At 33.6% G+C, this 19825-nt stretch overlaps 1 protein-coding gene across 50 annotated transcripts in view; it reads left to right on the forward strand.

Moving 5' to 3' along the window:
• GluClalpha (glycine receptor alpha 1) overlaps nt 1-19825 on the forward strand; it is a 230140-nt gene that overhangs the window by 160659 nt on the left and 49656 nt on the right. For all 50 annotated transcript variants that reach the window (XM_073989229.1, XM_073989304.1, XM_073989513.1 and 47 more), the window contains 3 exons: nt 9706-9775; nt 18169-18405; nt 18701-18835. In XM_073989229.1, the coding sequence (XP_073845330.1) occupies nt 9706-9775; nt 18169-18405; nt 18701-18835 (442 nt within the window). The remainder of the gene's footprint in view (nt 1-9705; nt 9776-18168; nt 18406-18700; nt 18836-19825) is intronic.

Here is a 19825-nt window from a genome sequence, read left to right on the forward strand (position 1 = left end):
TTCAATGCAACAACAACTAGCAGCTGTAAAAATCCAAAAAAAAAAAATGCAATAAGTTTCACACAACACACTAACTAACGCGTTGTAAGTCACAAATCATTCTTCATTGATGTTCAGTTTATTTTGGTACAAAATCAAATCTAAAAAATTGAACTTTTATTTATGTTTGTCCAAGTATTTTGTTGATGTTTTGTTAATATTTGTAAAAAAAAAATAATTTAAATATTTGACCATAAAACAAAATGCTTACCACACAGGCCAACAAAAACAAAAAACCGACATAGCCAGCTAAATCCCCGAAAACCAACAAAGGTCAACCAAACAGCCAACCAACAATTCCAAAACAGCGAACATAACAACAAAAGAAAACTTTGGTTGCGATTTTAATTTTCTAATTAAACCAAGACAAGAGCCAATGCATTTTTTTCTTTACAATACTCGTAAATTAACATGAAGACGCAAAATAAAAACTTGTAATAAAGAACAAATTTTTACACCAGCAATTTTTTATACAAACAACAAAGAAAATGTAAATTTAAGCTTTATTCGTAAGTTTTTTGAATAATAAAAAATTATAAGCAGAAATACCACCAACAACAGCAACATACAAAACAAATCAGCTTAGGAGCACCAGAATCATCCACTTTATTTAAGTTCAACTTTTTTGTCTTTGTTATATTATTTTGTGTTTTCTTGTCTTTTTGCTTTTGTTTAAATTAATTGTTTTAGGATTTTTTTTTTAATTTTTGTGTGTCTAATTAATGTGTTTGGTTAAATTTTAATTTCATTAAAAGAAAAAAAAAAAACAAACAAGAATATTCTATGGAAGAAAAACTTAACAATACATGCCACTCAAATAAAATGAAGACTTTTTTTCAATTTTAATAAAGTTCACAAGTAATAAAAAACTGAAAATAAAAATTGAGCGAACAATGCCATGAAACGGTTCACTCTCATGACTTCAATGCCAACTTTCTCTTATTCAGTTTCAATATCATGGAACTGCAAGGTTCAATACACATTGTTCCGCATCTAACCATGATTTCTTTACATAGTTTTAAGTTCTTGATTTAATTACATATATTATATATTTTCTTAATTTAAACATAATTTTGTTGCTTCTGTTTTTTTTTAATGTTTAGGGATTTTTATTTGGAATACTCGATGATGGGTATTCCCAATTATGGTTTGTGTTTTTTGTCCCCCTTTTCCTTTCTTTGGCTTTATTTGAGTTTTTCTGATTTTGATTTATTGAGCATGATTTTTAATTTTCTCTCTCATTTTTTGGCTTGTTCCTCCAATGACAATGATAAAATAATGATTGGTGTCAAATGCATGTTATATCAACGTTGCTCCTCAAGAAGAACGTTTTTTATGTAATTTACACATATTTCATATTACAGATAAGATATTTTGTTCATTTAATATACATATTTAAATATTGAACAGTACATGAATTTAATTTATTTTTTCCAGGTCTATATTTCGCTTTCAGTGTAAAGGATTTACACTACGTTTCGATCCGTTATAATATTCCATTTATATTATGTTCTTTAAAAATATTCTTGTAATTTTTTTCGATTTCAGTTGTCGTTGATTCGTCATATGGTCCTTGGTATTCGTTCATATGTGGTTGCAACGGCATATTTGTCCGTGAGACGAGCTCATATTGTCTCACCACTTTGGTACACCCTATTTTGATACACCATCTTCTTCTTGCTCATTTTATCTGAGCTTTGATGTAAACTGGCTCATTTGTTGCTCTCGACATCCACCTCGATATCTGTAGCATATTTGGTGCTGTTATCCGATTAACAATATGTTTCCACGGTTCCATTATATCTGATGGAATTACTTCATCTCAGCCTAATTGGATTATCCAATTATCATTGGGGTATCCAATTATCACCCAGCGGATCAAAAATTCTTGCAATTATTGACGATATTTTTCTTTTAGTGATTTTTGATTTTTCTTCAAACTTGATTCGATTCTTAAAGAAAGTAATGATGAAGTTAAGCCAATGGAGGAATACTCCAGACTTAAACAATCATATGATTGAATCATCACCAATAACAAAGCAAACCAAAAACAGCGAAGGCACGCGCAAAAGGTAATTTTTAAATTCCAAAAACATACTCAGAGGTAACTGTGTTGATGTTATTTCAACTTACAGAAATCGATGATTTCTTAGTTGAATCGCGCTGTCAGCTGGCAAATATTTTGTTCTGCTGTTTTTTGGGAAAGCCGAAAAGTGAGCATCATTCTCATTAACATGAGAATGCTCGATGGTTAAAGAATTCAGGTTTTCACTAGAAAAATCATCATTTCAAAAACTGAAAAGCCAATTGATAATTCCCTTCGCCGGGATGAAATCATGATATTGGTAGCGATCAGTAAATTTTGCAAGCTGTCAGTGCGTTTTGTAAACATTACTCTCTGTAAAGGAAGTAATGATGAAGTAAAGCCAATGGGGGAATACTCCAGAATCAAACAATCATATGATTGAATCTTCAACAAAACAAACATTTAAATTTATCTTTAAGCGGATCCCATAAACCGAGTAAAGCGTTTTTTATGGACTCGTCATTTTCAATCTTCAGCACATCATTATTTCGTTTGAAAGTTACGAAATTCAGGTTTTTTCATTCATTAGAAAACCATTTTCTCAGGTTGAAATGATTGGTCCACAAATGACTTAATTAATTTATATTGATGAATCCGCTAATTGTCATTCTCTCTACATAAGATGTACTGATACTCCTGATCAGCTAAATGTACCTTTATTTGACTATGCATATTTTCTACGGACGAAATCAAGCCCAGTTTCGTTTTCTGTGCAAAGGGTCCTCTTTAATTTTGCTTTCCTTCTACCATGATTTCAGAATAAAGATCGCCTCCGATTATCAAATCCACTCCTTCAGGAAGGATCTGCTAAAATATATAGTTATGTATAAGTGGCAGCATTAGAGCTTTTTTGCTAAAGAAGGTTTTGATCAAAATTCGAGGTTCAATCTCTAATTTATCCTTATATTTGCAGAGGTTCTTTCCTTTATTAAAATAGGGGAGTGTGAATGAGCTTTGCGGAAATATTCCCAGACCCTATCTAATTAGCAATAGGGAGCAGACCTATACTCCTACAATTTTAACGCACAGTCTTATCTTATTTTATTGTGAACGGAACATTGGATCTCAATCTTCGGGTACGCGTTTATTCTGTCATACGGTGCTAACTAGCTTATGTCTACACCTTATCAGAGTATCGTCTCCAGTCTTGGTAGGTAATCTGCTTCTGTGGCCTTATTATTCTTCAGCTGGTTTTTGTTGCCTAAACGGATAGTATACACGAAATATCATCTTCTTGTATTGGATCTGTGGTATGAAATTTGGAGGAGATGTTTATACCCTACACCACTACATGAGGAGGGTATTATATGTTGGTTTTGGCCAAAAAAATTGTAGCACATCGAAATAATGGTCGTAGGCCTATACTTATATATACCAAAATTCATGTCAGAACGAGCTGAATCGATCGATCTGTGTTTCCGTCCTGTCTATCTAAACCTATTAATCACGCTACAGGTCGCGAGACAAAAGTTAGCGTTTTATTCCAAAACGAATATCTCTGCTTCAATAAGGTGTATATTAAAAGCAAAACCTGGCAATGACAGTGGAACATATCAACTTTCAAAAACTAATGTGGAGAAAAATTGAACGTGAAGTTCTTATCGAAATATCTCCGCTTCTGAAAGCAAAGCCTGTCAATGGAAGAATAAAAATGCACATTTACAATGATGTAAAGTAGGTTGTTGTACCATTTTTACTTGAATTGTAATGAGAATATCCCAGATTTCATGGGTACATTTCAACCAAAAGTGACCTATAATAATCAAGACATTCTGAGCTTTAAATTGATCTCAATTGCGTTACCAAAAGTGGCCAAATACTTGAGATATAGAAAAAGACGCTCAGATATACCAATTTGTGGAATTTTATTTTCAATGCGGATATCTCGTTGACCACGCTTTTTCTGCGAAAATCAAATGAAGTCGTTGGATTCCAAGTCAGGGCAGTACGGCGTATGACCCATCAATTCCACGTTTTGTCCGGTCAAAAAAGCACTGGTATGAATCGGTGCGTGAGAGCTCACATTGTCATGGTGCAGATTGATTCGTCTTCTCTTGTTCTTTTTCGAATTTCTCAGGAGATTGCCCGTCATCCGTTTCTCAACCGTATATAGCCACATGACCAGTTTAAGCGAAGAAACATTTCCTTCGATGTGCTTCTTCCACGAACAATTTTCGTTAAATTTGGTTCGCCTTCGAAGAATCTCACGGTCGATTGATGTTTTGTGTCGGGCTCATACGGATAGAACCAAGATTCGTCTGTGACGATCTTATAAACGCCGTTTGAAGCACCGCGATCATATTGTATAGCGATCTAGAAACGCATAATGTCATGAAATTTTTTCAATGAAATCGCTCTAGTGTAGACCTGGACTTAGCTAGCATGTTTTCTATCCCTTCATGTACAATTGCTGGGAATTTTTGAAAGAACCATTTTAATATTTTTGTCACAAAATATTGAATTGGGACACACTGTGCTATCTCTACATGAGGATGTGCCACTCTGATGTTTTATCATTGGTAGAATTTTCTGACTTCGTTCATTCCTCTCTTTTGCCGGCGGAAAACACGTTTCTTCTTCTTACCTTTCTCGTGAGTTTCGCTTTGTTACTGCTTGTATAATAGCCCTATATGCCGCATTCTTCTCTTAGGTAGCAGCACGATACTTCTGGTCATATCATGAGGATCCATGGTGGAGGTATCTAGTATTCAACTATGGATTTTGCATAGAATGGATAACATTTTTCCCTGCGCTGATGTTTTCGGAACGAGGAGTGCTTTCCTTAAGCAATTGGACAAGTTGAGTGGAATATGCTGTGGCTATATGCGAGTCAATGTTTGCCAGTCGAATCTATCGTACATCCAGCAGTCTCGAAGAATGTCCTTCATGACAACATGATTAATTTGATTTTTTATTTTTGTTCTGATGGCAGCTACGTGCCCAATATGAGTGTCAAGATGCTTAACTGCTGAAGTCTGTCAGTCTCAATCCTTTGTAAGTTTTTTCAAAGTGCAAACTGAAATTCCTGACTATTGGTCCGACGGTATTCTCCTTTCCAATTTTGGCATTAAGATCGCTTAGGATAATTTTAATTTCATAGACACGATATCAGTCATACGTTTTTTTAAGCGCTCGTAATGTATATACTCTTATGTACTTTTTTCAACTCGTCCTTGTCTTCGGTGGAGGCATGGACGCCGATAAGACTGATGTTGAAGTATTTAGCTATCATCCGAATAGTAGCCAGTCTTTCATCCACCGAGGTGAAACCAGCTGGCTTTATTACGTCATCTTATAACTGCCAGAGTTCTGCAATCTAATTCCCACAGCAGATCGATCCTTCTAATTCCTTTTCCCAAAAGGGCAATTGACATGAACAAATTGATTTACGTTTACAATGTGGTAGCATCTGAATAACGATAGAAGCGAAAGAAAAAGATTTTGGAGTGATAGTGGAATTAAAGGAGATTAACTATACGAATGCACGACATGAACTATAAAAATTAAAGGAACTATTTGAAAGCAAGAGCTGGATAGTTCTTTGGAACTAGTTCATTCCGGTACTGCACAACTCTTATATGGAACTAGTTTAATGGGGACGTTCACAGAAATGTAGTTCATTTCACCAGCAGAACGAACGATTGCCAACATTACATAAATATATAAAATGCTGCAACATGAAAGTTAAGTGGACCTCTAGCCAGCGTTGTTATTGGTCGGAAATCGTCAAAAAAAATCAACATCAACAAAATTAGGAAAATCTTCAAAATCGTCCAAAACTAGGTTTGATTACCGTTTAATGCGATTGTTTCGCTGATAGTTTTGTCAATGAGACTTTGTCAAAGTATACAACCCACAGCAATAAATCTAAACCAATCCCACTTAAATGCCGCTATAAAAACAGCTTTCAGATGATGTGGTTATCGAGTTTGCAGAAATGCAGCAAAGGTAAAGCTGCCCAGCAAAAAGTTTGCCTCCAAAGAGGCAGTTAAATGATATGTACAAGTGATCTGGAAGTGCATCAAATTATGCATTTTCACTCATGATTTTTACAAGAGCGTGACTACTGAAAGAGGCACTCCATTGCACTGCATTTTAACTGACCCTCTGGCACTGCATTTTAACTGACCATTTGGCACTGCATTTTAACTGACCCTTTGGCATTGCATTTTAACTAACCCTTTGGGGTAGAATAGGAGGCAGTCCAAAGCACGTGTTTTGATACAGGCCAGAACAAATAAAATGCATTTATTATTTGTGTAAAACAAAAATATTAAGAACTTTATTACATTAACACAAATTATGAAAACTCTCCATTGAATTCAATCGCAAACATGCGTGTTTCCTCCACTCTCTATTTAATTCAAGCTGAATTGTTTATGCTTCATCTGCTATTTGGGTTTGATATTGTCTCCAACAGCACTCCATTGGGAAATTTTCTTCTCGTGAGTTACCGGAAAAATGTTCACAAATTAAATATTTTGTAGTTTGTATTAGCAAATTTTTGGAAATTTTAACACGCTTATTTCTTTTTATAAAATGTATGCCGCTGAGTAGAGATGTATACACTGATTTATGAACGTGTAGGGATCTCTAACAACTGCTAATAAAATGTAGCGAACGGAGTGCCTTTTTCACGACTCCGTTTGGACTGCATCCGGATGCTGTTAAATTGTGAGGAATTGGAGTGCCTTTTTCACGACTCCGTTGAACTGCATCCGGATGTTGTTAAAATGTGACAATTGGATGTGATTCTTTGGATTGCATCCAAATGCGGTTAAAATGTGAGGACTGGAGTGCCTTTTTCACGACTCCGTTTGAACTGCATCAAAACATGCCGTGAAGAACTAGTCCACATTGCACTACTTCCAATTTATTTTGCTGGGTGGGTACACATTGTCAGTTTTGAATGACAGATTAGCTCGCTTGATTGATACTGTGATCGTCTATGTTTGTCGGTACACGTATGTACATTTAGTTTGATGAGTAGTCGCAAATCGACGAAAACTGTCATTAAAGAAGGCATCGGTAGGAAGTATTTTATCTAGAAAACTTTCAAGGAAGATTTTCATCCATTAACAATCCTATATGAAAATTTTCAGCTGATGTAAATCGAAGATGAGACAATAGCTATGAAAATACCTGTACTCCATATATACATATGTCTAAATATATCCAATCCGTCTGGATCTGCTGATCAAAGTATAGCTATCGTCTTTTATTTCACGCAATTCTGGATTACGTGAAAAATCGTCATTTTGGACAATAAAGTCGTCAAATCGTCATTTTTCAATTTCGGAACAAAAAATCGTCAAAATGACGATAAATCGTTAAATTTGGATAGCACCTATTAATCTGAAACAAAATACTCATATTATAACAATTTTTCGTCAGTTTTTTTTTTTGTACGTGATCTGTCAAACTAACAAATGACTTGGAGCTGGTGATTTTTTTCGTCAAAATATAATGTCACTTCCAAACCATACGATGTGATATATCTATCTGAAGCGCTTTTCTAAAGAAACTAAAATGTACAACACTGGTTTGGATTTTCATGTATTTCATGAAGATGGCGTTTTTGTTTTTAAACATCCTTAAGTTTCGTTTCTTGTCGGAAGTATTGATAGAAATACATACATATTGAAAATTAAAGGATTTTGATAGTGAACTAATGAATCTCCAGTTTTGATTTTCATATTAATAATGAAGTTGTTTTGTATATTCTACAGAGTCTCAGCTGCAATTGATTGGAATTGATGGAAATAAGAATTTCATTACCATTTCCGTTTCAAATATTGAATCTATTACCAAATGTTCATGTTACTGTTCAATATAAGTACCTATTCATTTAATTAAAATTTATTTAATACATTTTTTTATTTATTTAATAATTTTTTTTTTCTATTTATTCATTTAATTAAAATTTATTTAATATATTTTTCTATTTATTTCATAAATAATTTTATTATTACTTTATTGTGGTCTTTTTGTTTAACCACAATTTTATAATTAAAATGAAAAATACGATTACATTAAATAAAACTTAAAACAATGAACATTTTTAATATGCATACATAAATATACATATTAAATATTTATTTATTTGCAATTATTGCTTGTAATACAAACAAAACCGTTATAATGACAATAAAATAAAATTTAATAACTATTAATTAAAACTCCAACAACAACCACAAACAAATGTAAATTACCATAATAAGGACATTTATGAAATTATGATGTATCTTTGTGTGAATTGCTAAATACTTTGTTGATATCGTTTGCAAATTCATGTCGAGATAGATCATATCATAAATTTCCTTATTAAAAAAATGAAATAAAACTTGTTTGATTTTATAATAACAATTAAAATTAATTCTATTGAAGCATGTAAAGTTAAGAATACAGTTGTTTTTATATATAAATCTTAAAAACAAAATATTTTAGCTGTAGTTATGCTTACTATTTTATAAGTTTTTATTATATGTATGTATGTAAATCATATATATTTAAATTGTGTGTGTTGTTATATATTTTGTGAATGCCAGTGATGTTTGTTATGTACTTTTTTTAAACACGCTTTATGCTGCAAGCCACAGTAAGATATTTGTAATTGTTTTTAAATGCCTGCCGCCTGTCTGACTGCTTTGCTTTTTTAAAACTCTTTTCTTTAACTTTCTTTCAACTCTATTCTTTGTTTCTATGACTTCTTAAATAATTCTGTTGCTTCTTGCTTCTATTTTGTTTCGAATTAAAATGAAATGCCTTAAAACTTGAAATAAAAAATACCTGAAAATATATTACGAAGTATTTAAACCAAAACTATCCAAAAACCCATTAAACAAGTTGTTGCCATGCGCTTTGGAATGCTCGATAACATATCAGTAAACCAACCAAGAAACCCCAAATCAGAATCAGATCAAATTCGAATCAGACATAAACTCAAAATCCTCCTCGTCACGTAAATCACAAAATTCTCAAATTCGAAATCATTGCTAGAATTGCCATGAATGATACCAACCAAAAAACAATGCAACCCCTTCTCTCCACATTGGGCCTTAACTGCATAAACTAATCGGTACTGAAACATTTTAAGAAATTAGCATCTCACGACCCAAAATTGCTTATTATGAAATGAAATTCGTTTCCCCCGCTAAAAATCAAATCAAAACTGAAATCAGAAACCACCCATTCGTATGAGATCACCACTGTATTAACAAGCAAATGATGAAAATCAAAAATTGACACCTCTTATTAGCTCCCGCCCCCCTTAATACTAATAGAAAACGCATCTAACCTCTTATGATATATTTTTAATAGATTTATTTTGTTGAAAATAAAATATTTATAATCGCAAAATATTAATGATAACTTATGTATTTTTTGTATCCATCCCCCATTGTCCTTCCAAAAAAAAAAAAAAAACTCAACTCAAATTCAAATTCAAATCGCCCGTCCATCGCCATTACTATTCACCAAAATAAATAAATCAAAAAAATAATCACCAACGTTCACACCACCACCAACCAAAACAACTACCAAAAAAATCCACAACCTTCACCAACAACAACGCCATACAGGAATACAGTGTACAGCTAACATTCCGTGAACAATGGACAGATGAACGTTTAAAATTTGATGATATACAAGGTTTGTATTAATTTAAGACAAGTTTACACTATGCGATTGAATCGTACGGTTTTCCAGTGATCAACTGAAATCACTTGAAATGTCTCTCACACCCCCCCAAATAACATTAACCACAAAGCCACGCCTATACACCACGCTCTCACTTAGAAGACACACCCGGGGCACACACGAAAAAACCACCTACATACATAGATGTCTATACTATAAATGTACAATATCCGAGCTACCACAGCCTGTTTTCGTGAATCTCTTAAGCTTACACTTTTTTATGTAAATACCTATTGGATGTATGTAATTGTGAACAAAAATTAAGATTTTGTGTTTTTTTTCCAATTTCCTCGCAGTGAAAATAACAATAGGGACCGTGTACAATAAAATGTTCAATATGTGTTGTCCTTAAAATTATACCTTCGTATCTATTTTAAAATTTCTATATTCACTTTTCTCTCAATGTACATACCTAATATACATATACAAAATTATCTGCTTGTAAATAACAGAGGGAAACATTATGTACTCGTATGTAATGTAATACATACATAAGTAAAATTGTAATAATTCGTTTAATTTCAAATTCAATTAATTATACGTACAAAGCATAGTTAAAAATCTTATTGCGAAAGCAAAACGTTTAATACAATGCCGCGTATACTAGTGCTTCTTTATCGTCATAAATAAGAGTATGCTTAAATCGGGATAGAATAGTTTATCATCATAATAAGTACTAGGGTGAATGACGTTTTAAGATAAATCAGTTAAGCCGAAAACACAATCAATGTTTTAGTAAAGTTTTGCGTCAATTCTAAATAAAGAAAAATTCGAACTGTGTTGTCCTTGGTTTTTTTATTCTTTTACCTGAAATGACGCAAAACTTTACTCAAACGTTGATTTTGCTCTCGGCTTTATGGTGATATTGAGATGTAACATTACGTTTAGATTTACTAAATAAATTAAATTTTAAATATTACTTCAATAACCTATACGTCAAATTAAATACACTGGATGACGTGGATTTATTTAACGTATACCCAATAAAATTGACATTTTGAAATCCAGTGGATTTAGTAAATCTAAACGTACTATAAGTGTTTGCTCATATGATATATAACTTTACCTATGTGTTGTCACTTTTTGTATACATTGTGCATAAAATACGTGACAAGTCATATGTAAAATGGCATATCGTGTAAACAACTCCTACTGAATCCTAAGCGCTTAAGTCATTTTTCTGAAAGGTTGAAACACACTCAACGCGGTAGCATTCTCCATTTGTTCGCATATGTGCAAACCTTTGTTGTTAAATCGTCAATAAATTAGTAAGTTTGCATATGACATTGAACCAATACACTAGAAATTGAAAACATTGTCGTAAATGTCGGTATAAACTTGTATGTACATTTCATTAAAGCTCGGTACGATAACATCCACAGCACGTGGCTATATTTTTGGCCGTCCCATTGTCGTAAAACATTTTCATATTTCATATCCATTTACAGAGAGGCATGATTTTTAAACATATCGTCTGATTCAGTCGCATAGTTTAAACAAACCTTTATTCCTTTCAAAGGCTAGTTTACACGATACTATTGAATTGTACGATTTTGTGAAGAAATCCCCCCACATAATAAATTTATTCAAAGAATTACAATTTATATGGGAAACCTTAAACATAAAAAAGCTAAAAAAAAAACATTTTATTTTGTGAAATATTTGTAAATTTAGTCTTATTTTTAAAATATTCCTAATAGGATACTAACCTTAATACGTTTTATTCTTGGATAGTTTTTATATATATTTTACGTCAAATTGGGTAGTTTATTAATGAAAAGCGTTTCGATCATTACTTACTAGGTGCGATTACCTGAAATTAACAAACGGACCATATACAGCTAATTCGTTTACATGGTTCATCTATTAATATAAATCGTTCTTTTAGTTCAATCGATTGTCTTAATCAGCGAGATTGCCCAACACTAGTTGTCAAAGTAGTGTTATATTAGCAAATAACAGGGCTGCGGTTTTTGATTTTGGTATTACACTGTTCAACATTTTAAGACAATTATTTGAGCACAAACGACATTCTGTATTCAATTGTGGGTAAAATTTGCGCAAAAAGCATAGTAGCAGATTTTCTTCCAGCATGTTTTATGATCTTTCTGCTTGTTCATAATTAGAACTTTGCTGAAGATAGCAAAATGTTCGGAATCTTTATATAGAATATGTTGTTTATGCACTGGCGGATGCACTTGCAAAGAACAAAGCTGATATTACTGGCATACATGAAGTACGATAGATTGGAAAAGATGTCATAATAAAAAAATGAAGAAAACTCACTCACTCACAATATATAAATCATGAGTTGCGGATTTGTAGTTATATAGAGGTTAAAACATCTGGTTTCAAACGTAAAATAAAGTTTCCAGATTTAGGCATCTCGACAAAAATAAGGGCACGTGGCTGTCACCAGATAGAAAAACAAAGCAAATTCATTACGCTACGATAGATGGATGACATTCTGAATGTACGATCGACCCGAGGAGCAAACATTGAATCGGATCACAGCAAAGGTACGTTCTCAATCAAACGCAGCAAATAAAGTACGAACAGACGTAACGTGGAAATTTCTAGAGTTGTACCAAAGGAACTATATGGAACTATCTCGTTCACTTCGCAGTTCCAATGGCCCACACTTTTTCCTTGAACAAACTGCGTATACTTAACAGCACACGTTACATTTCATGATGTTACCCATACGTTTTGGAACTAGTACAAGGAACTAGGAACTAGATTGCCCAACTCTAGAAATTTCACATCGGCAAGCTCAAATCACAAGAGATAGCCACACAATAATCTACTCAATTTGCCCAATGGCTAAATAGGGAGAACCCCTCGCTTCGAAAACATATCAGCGCAGTGGTAAGGTACGGCCAACTTCATACACACAGGCGCAAAATCCGTACTTGGATACCACAGGCCTCCACCAAGAAAACCATGTTATGACCAGGAAGGTCGTGCTGCTAACGAAGAGAAAAAAAGAAAAAAGTATCAGTCGGCTTTTCCAAAGTGTTGCGGAGGAGGTACTTAAAGAAATGGACCAACAAGTCCATTTTGGAAGTGGATCTAAGTTTGGGAGTCATATCTTCTCGATAGATATCGCGTCCACTAGTCATTTCAGTTTGGACCAGTATGACAGGAAGCATGTATACACTTCCAAAGGATCTTCGACCTGATCCTAAACTGGGGGGAAAATAAGTTTGGACAAAATATGACCAAAGGCCAAATTTTGGTCCAGTTTTCGTGCTCCCCAGCCACTACATATGGTGACATAGGGGGTTTCTACACCTTTCGGGCTGTTTTCTCAAGAAGTATGGACTTGCCCCTGAAAAAACTTTTACCGTCGTATTTGAAGCAGCGAATGCATGTTTCTTCAGAAAAACAAGTAAAAAAGTATCAGTCGGCTTTTTGCCGACAGAGATATACCCTCAGCCTGTGTGGATCGAAATACTTTTTTCCAAAAAAAAAAACCTATGTATTTAGGGGGGTTTTCAAAATTTTGGGCGTATGGAGCGACAAAAGTATGGATAGGATTTGCGGGGATATCGATAGATAGAGCTTTTCTATCACAGTAGCCTAGGAAAAACATAACATTGCTGTAAACAGGGCCACTAGGAAAACCTTCGGTAAAAATGTCCAAAGGATCCTCGAACAGACCCTGAACCACACAAACATTTTGAACATTTGTGTGGGTGGTACCACAAGGATTGGACAGATAGGGCTCAAATATGAACATAAACTAAGTTTCAAAAATATTTAGACATCAAAAGTTTGGACCAAATCGGTCACTCCCATCAAGAGTTATCCTGCGCGTTTTCTCAGGAAGTATGTACTTGCCCCTGATAAAACTTATACCGCCGTATGGGGGACAGTGAATACAAGTTGCTAAATCAAAGCGATTCGAGAGCAGGTCCTAAACTGAACTTTTCCAAAATTTTGTGTGGGAGGTACCCGAAGGAATGGACCGATTGAGTCCATATTGGAACACCATCTAAGTCTGGAAGAAATTTCACGATGTGCAAAGTATGGACCAAATCGGTTAATTCCTTCAAGAGTTATAGTGCGCACAAATTTTCCGAACATTTCGGAATTTTGTGGGGAAGGTACCGGAAGGAGTTGACCGATATAACCCAACATCGAACTTAAACTAAACTTGAATAAAATATTTCGAAAGCCAAATTTTAGGCCGAATCGGTTGATCCGTCTGAGAGTTATCGTGCGCTCCAGCCAGCCCGACAGACGGGCAGACATGGCTTAATCAATTCCAAATTGTCGGAAACACATTTCGTCCAAACATACTTGGGGTCTAAAACCATCATTTCGAGGAGGCACATTTTGCCTGTATGAATGTGTATATACCGGGTATATATTATACCCTCGTTAGAATAAATGCTGAGGTTATAATTAAAGTGATCCGACAGCAGGTCCTAAACTGAACTTTTCCGAAATTTTGTGTGGGAGGTACCCGAAGGAGTGGACCGATTGAGTCCATATTGGAACCTCATCTAAGTCTGGTAGAAATTTCACTATGTGCAAAGTATAGATCAAATCGGTTACTCCCTTCTAGAGTTATCGTGTGCACAAATTTTCCGAACATTTTCGAACTTTTGTGGGGGAGGTACCTAAAGGAGTGGACCGATGTGGCCCGTCTTCGAACTTAAACTAAGTTTGGACAAAATATTACGTAGGCCAAATTTTGGACTAAATCGGTTCATCCGTTCGAGAGTTATAGTGCGCACCAGCCAGAAAGACAAACGGACAGACGGACAGACGGACATTGCTAATTAGACTTCAAATTGTATGAAACGGATTTCGTCCAAACATACTTTTGGTCTAAAACCATTATTTCGATGAGGCACATTTTGCCCGTATGAAAGTGTAAATACCCTCGTTAGCATAAATGCTGAGGGTATAAAAACAACATACATATAGGATTAATTTGCAACCAGTAGCAAATGCGCAGCGCACAAGACAGAGGGAAAACTTTTTTCGCGAGAACAAGTAAGAAGGTATCAGTCAACTGTGCCGACAGAGATATACCCTCAGCCTCGGACCTAAAGAAAAGAAACAAAGGAGTAACAATACTTCTGACGTCTATAGGGTTTTTTGAGTTTTTGGGCCAATTTCTCAGGAATTTGTACCGCGTTAACTAGGGCCGCGCATACACAACATGTTACCAAAAATTTAAAAATTATCGGAGACTACATCTTCTTTTCAAATTAATAACGACGTGCTCATTTCGACCACAAAGGGTATCGATATATTAGTTGTGTCCCTTTACTTACCTGAGGTAACCATTTTTTAACCCGCAAAGCAATTTTTAAGAGAAAAAGAACAAAAATGGTTTTCTCTTCTACCACAGGCTATCAGACAAATTTCTTCGGGTAAAAAAATGTTGAAATGAGGAAAAAAATTAACAAAATTAAAAGAAAATAGTGAACGCTGACAAAACAAAATTAAAAACAGTGAAATAAAAGAAGAAAATTGAATTTTTATGCTTCTTTTTGACATTGTTACCAGAACTGTCATTTGTCCGTTCCTTCACTTTACTGGTAAAACTGGACGTGAGAGAGCAATTTTGACAGTTTTCTCTTTTACCACTTTTACCATTAAAAAAAAATAAAGGTAAAAAGCTATTATTGACAACGGATGTTGTCAGTTTGTCCACGTATGGTCTATTTAAATTACAATATGCAACACTGAAAATGCAAACAACTTCTAGTATGCATTTTTTGAAAGTACATATTTAGACTATTAAAACCCTAGTAGGGTTTTGTTCTGTCAGATCCAGTTCGGATTTTATGGCCTTATCTAAACCGGGCTAAATCTACACTTTTTTGCATTTATCAGGCCTTTATCTCAGAAACGAATAGGAATTTGGCCTTGCTGTCTTTAGCAATATTGTAGCCATAAACTAGTAGAACTTATCTTTTGAAAAAACCACATAAGAAAAACTCCATCTAGGGCATCAAAATCTATGAAGTATAGAACATTTTACATAATTTCTGAAATTCTGGTCAGTATCGGCTAAACTATTGGGATTTGAACCAAGTAACCTTTTGCAAAAATCTTCCAAATAAAGTTCTCAACAATTCCTTAGAATATTCTGAAACTCTAAAATGCTTACTTCATGTTGTTTCAGCGGTATTTTTCATCATATGTTTTACAACACGTATTTCAAACACAGTTCACACCAACAGTTTTTTCTCGCATTTCGGATTTCACTACATTATTGACATTTTTATTAAATCGTCATTGAAAAATGTACTAAAATCAACGGCATAGAGGCATTTTACAACAATGACATGTTCTGAAGAGTTGTGTATTACATTCCAGGGAATATTTTTCCAGAAGAAAATGTTCAGAAAAAAATAACGGTTTTGGAGATACGGTGCGAAATTTATAAAAATTGTGTAATTTTTGCATATATTTTAAAATTTGAGGAAATAAATGTAGTTTTTGGAGTTCATAAATTCTCCAAATATGTTATTCTTGTCCTTATCTACGAATTTGCTTCAGAGGTCAGAAGAAGATTCGCATTGGTTTCAGAGATATAGCCCCGAATTTCTTTAAAAACTCAATATTTAACCAAATAAAGTTCTCAACAATTCCTTAGAATATTCTGAAACTCTAAAATGCTTACTTCGTGTTGTTTCAGCGGTATTTTGCATCATATGTTTTACAACACGTATTTCAAACACACAAAAACTCAATATTTAACCATGTTTAGATGGGGCCATAAAATCCGAGCTGGATCTGACACAACAAAACCAAACTAGGGTTTCTTGTGGTTTGGGTCTGTACTTTCAAAAAATCCTCAGTTCGAATTGTTTGCACAAGATCACCTTAAAAATGTTGCACAGTGTTAGTACAAAATTATCTTGCGGGATGTTGAAAAATTACACTGTCTGTCAGAAACCGCAAACGGACGACGTATCTGGTGTAGCTAGGAACCTTTGACTGTACATCTCGCTTTTCAAATCTGCTTTTCATTTTCTTTTTTTCTTTGCGGAAAAGACTTTTTCCTTTCTTATTTCCTCCCGAGACAAATTTTGGAACCATTATGACAAGATGTCTTTTGCTATTGTTTGAATTTTTAAAGGGAAAATAAACACTTTCGGAGGCTTAAAAATTTGAATTTCACATTATAATTTACACGTAGGAACTTCCTCCTATTAATTAATTGACCACTTTTAACATAACCAGGAGGCTGGTAATCTTTCCGTAAAATATAAGCAATTATCTATTAGTACTAATAAGGTACGAAAGAGATTAGGGATTTCATCAAGTAATTGCTGGTGTGCAGCTATTTGGAAGCTTCATTTTTGTGTTAAATTCTTAATTCTAAAGAACTATGTTTACCTTAATAGGTCAACAGAATTAAAAACAAAACTAAACATTTTCTTTCACATGAAATCCTTATAAGTTACGTTCATTACGCACAGTACTGCGAATTTGGTTTCCCATATACATTTGCAATCTCAATCTTATAAATGTTCAATTTATACACATATAATACATTTACTACGTGCGGGCGTGTAACAAATATACGGATATGCAACAACGTGTCTATGTTTGTAAATATATTTTTTTCTTTACAAAACCATCGAGTGAAGATGAGAGCGAACAAGAGACATAATACAAGTCTTAAGACTCGATTAGTAAAAACGTATCCTGGTACATTAAGTACACCCCTCACCACATGCAATATATAAATCGATATATTTCGACTAATCGAGCCTTCCGAGACTAAATGCACTACACTGTCCAGCACTGTGACTGTGACTGCATTGTAGAGTACATCGCCTAACGTCTTTGTTTTTGTATTTGTGAATACAGATCGTACGACTGGCATCGTGTAAACTAGCCTTTATTGTATGTAAAGGTTATCTATATATTATACAAATCAGCTATGTTTGCGTTTTGTTTACATCAATTAAATGAAATCATCTGATTCAAACGCATTGTGTAAACTAATCTTATACTCTAAGTGAAAATCAAAATCAACCTCTAATTTTCATTTTTTTGTGTTCTTTTTTTCGTAGAAATATTAATTACATCATTTTCCATAGAAAATGTGATTTGTATTGTAGTTGAAATTTTTGTTTTGGTTTACCTTTAGTACTTAATTCATCATAAGTTATTTGTTCGTTTTGAGTTTTCGTTCTTGTAGATTAGCGAATATCTATCTATTAATTAAATACAACAAATATATATTTTCATTTCATTTATATATATTTATCTAATATCTATCTATCTCTCTCTGTGTGTGTGTATGTGTATACCAATGAATTGTTTAATGAAATATATTAATCCATAAACTTTTAACAATTTTATAGGTCGTTTAAAATATTTGACCCTAACAGAAGCAAATCGTGTCTGGATGCCTGATTTGTTCTTTTCAAATGAAAAAGAGGGTCATTTCCATAATATCATTATGCCTAATGTTTATATCCGTATATTTCCAAACGGTTCTGTTTTATATAGTATTCGTATCTCATTAACATTGGCTTGCCCTATGAATTTGAAATTATATCCCTTGGATCGACAAATTTGTTCACTACGTATGGCCAGTTGTAAGTATAAGTTGCTCAAGTCTCTATCACATTATTTCTGTTCTGTTCTTGTTTCTGTCTTTCTTTCGATCTTGAAGGCTTTTCCACACTACGATTATTGTCGTTGGAGATATTCATTTTCACACACACAAACAATTCTTGCAATGTGTTGCATCCAATCGAATTAAATATATTAATATGTGGTTTCTCTCTTTTCTTTCTCTTCGTTTCTTTGTTCTCTATAAATGTAACTTGATCTTTTCATCTATAACCTATAAATCACTTCACCCATTCAACACGCTGATCTGATATTTAGATGGCTGGACAACAAATGATCTTGTCTTCCTGTGGAAAGAAGGCGATCCCGTGCAAGTGGTAAAGAACTTACACCTACCTCGCTTTACACTCGAAAAATTCTTGACTGATTATTGCAACAGTAAAACCAACACGGGTATGTTTAAATTTGTTCGTTTCATTGTTTTCTTTGTAATTGTTTTTCAAAAAGAAAATGTTTTTGCTTAAAAAATAAAACATAACATAATATCAGTTGGATTTGTTTGAAACCTAAAGATTACAAATTTAAATAAACAACATTCAGTTAATTTAAAATTTTAACATAATTTCCTATTCATTCATTGCGAAATTATTTGCCAATATTTCTTATGTTCTGTTTTTCGTTTTTGATTTTTGGAATAATGTTTTCTGGCTCAATAATTGCCTTTTCATATATAAAATATAAATATTTAAAACATATCTATCTATTCTTTATCAACTTTGTTCAATGTTAGTTCTTTCCTTTTACCTTCAAAAATCAGTTCACTTGAGTTTAAGTTTTTTATTACCTTGAAGATTCTCTCTATTTCTCTTTTCGAATTTAATTTCCACATTTTGCTTGTTTCTTTCGTTACTGTAATTCTACTTTGTGTTAAATGAAAGAAAAAGAAAATATTAAAATAATAAAATTCTTAAACCAGCAGCTACTCTTAATCTCTAACCAGTGCCCATGAAAGAAAAGTTGTTTGTTACAATTTTCACATACACCGTTACTCAGATTAACTCACATTTCAAACACACTCACACATTTACTCTTGCATATGTACACAGTGCTAGGACTCAGAAGAATTTGCCAAGTATTGATGTTATATGTAAGTGAAAAATTATGTCACAACAACTAAAACAAAAGGGGTCAAGCACTTTCAGACAGGGTTGTCAGATCTTGTTCTAACTAAATCGCCAAATCAAGTGTCAGAAATCGCCAAACCGACAATTATACTGCATTTAGCTTTTTATACCCTCAGCATTTATGCTAACCAGGGTAAATAACACTTTCATATGGGAAAATGTACCTCATCGAAATAATGGTTTTAGACCCCAAGCATGTTTGGACGAAATCCGTTTGAGACAATTTGGAGTTGATTTAGTCATTTCTGTAGGTCTGTCC

The sequence above is a fragment of the Musca autumnalis genome, unplaced genomic scaffold (assembly GCF_047663935.1).
Source record: "Musca autumnalis isolate F117 unplaced genomic scaffold, ASM4766393v1 scaffold_1, whole genome shotgun sequence".
In the NCBI taxonomy this organism is placed as follows: domain Eukaryota; kingdom Metazoa; phylum Arthropoda; class Insecta; order Diptera; family Muscidae; genus Musca; species Musca autumnalis.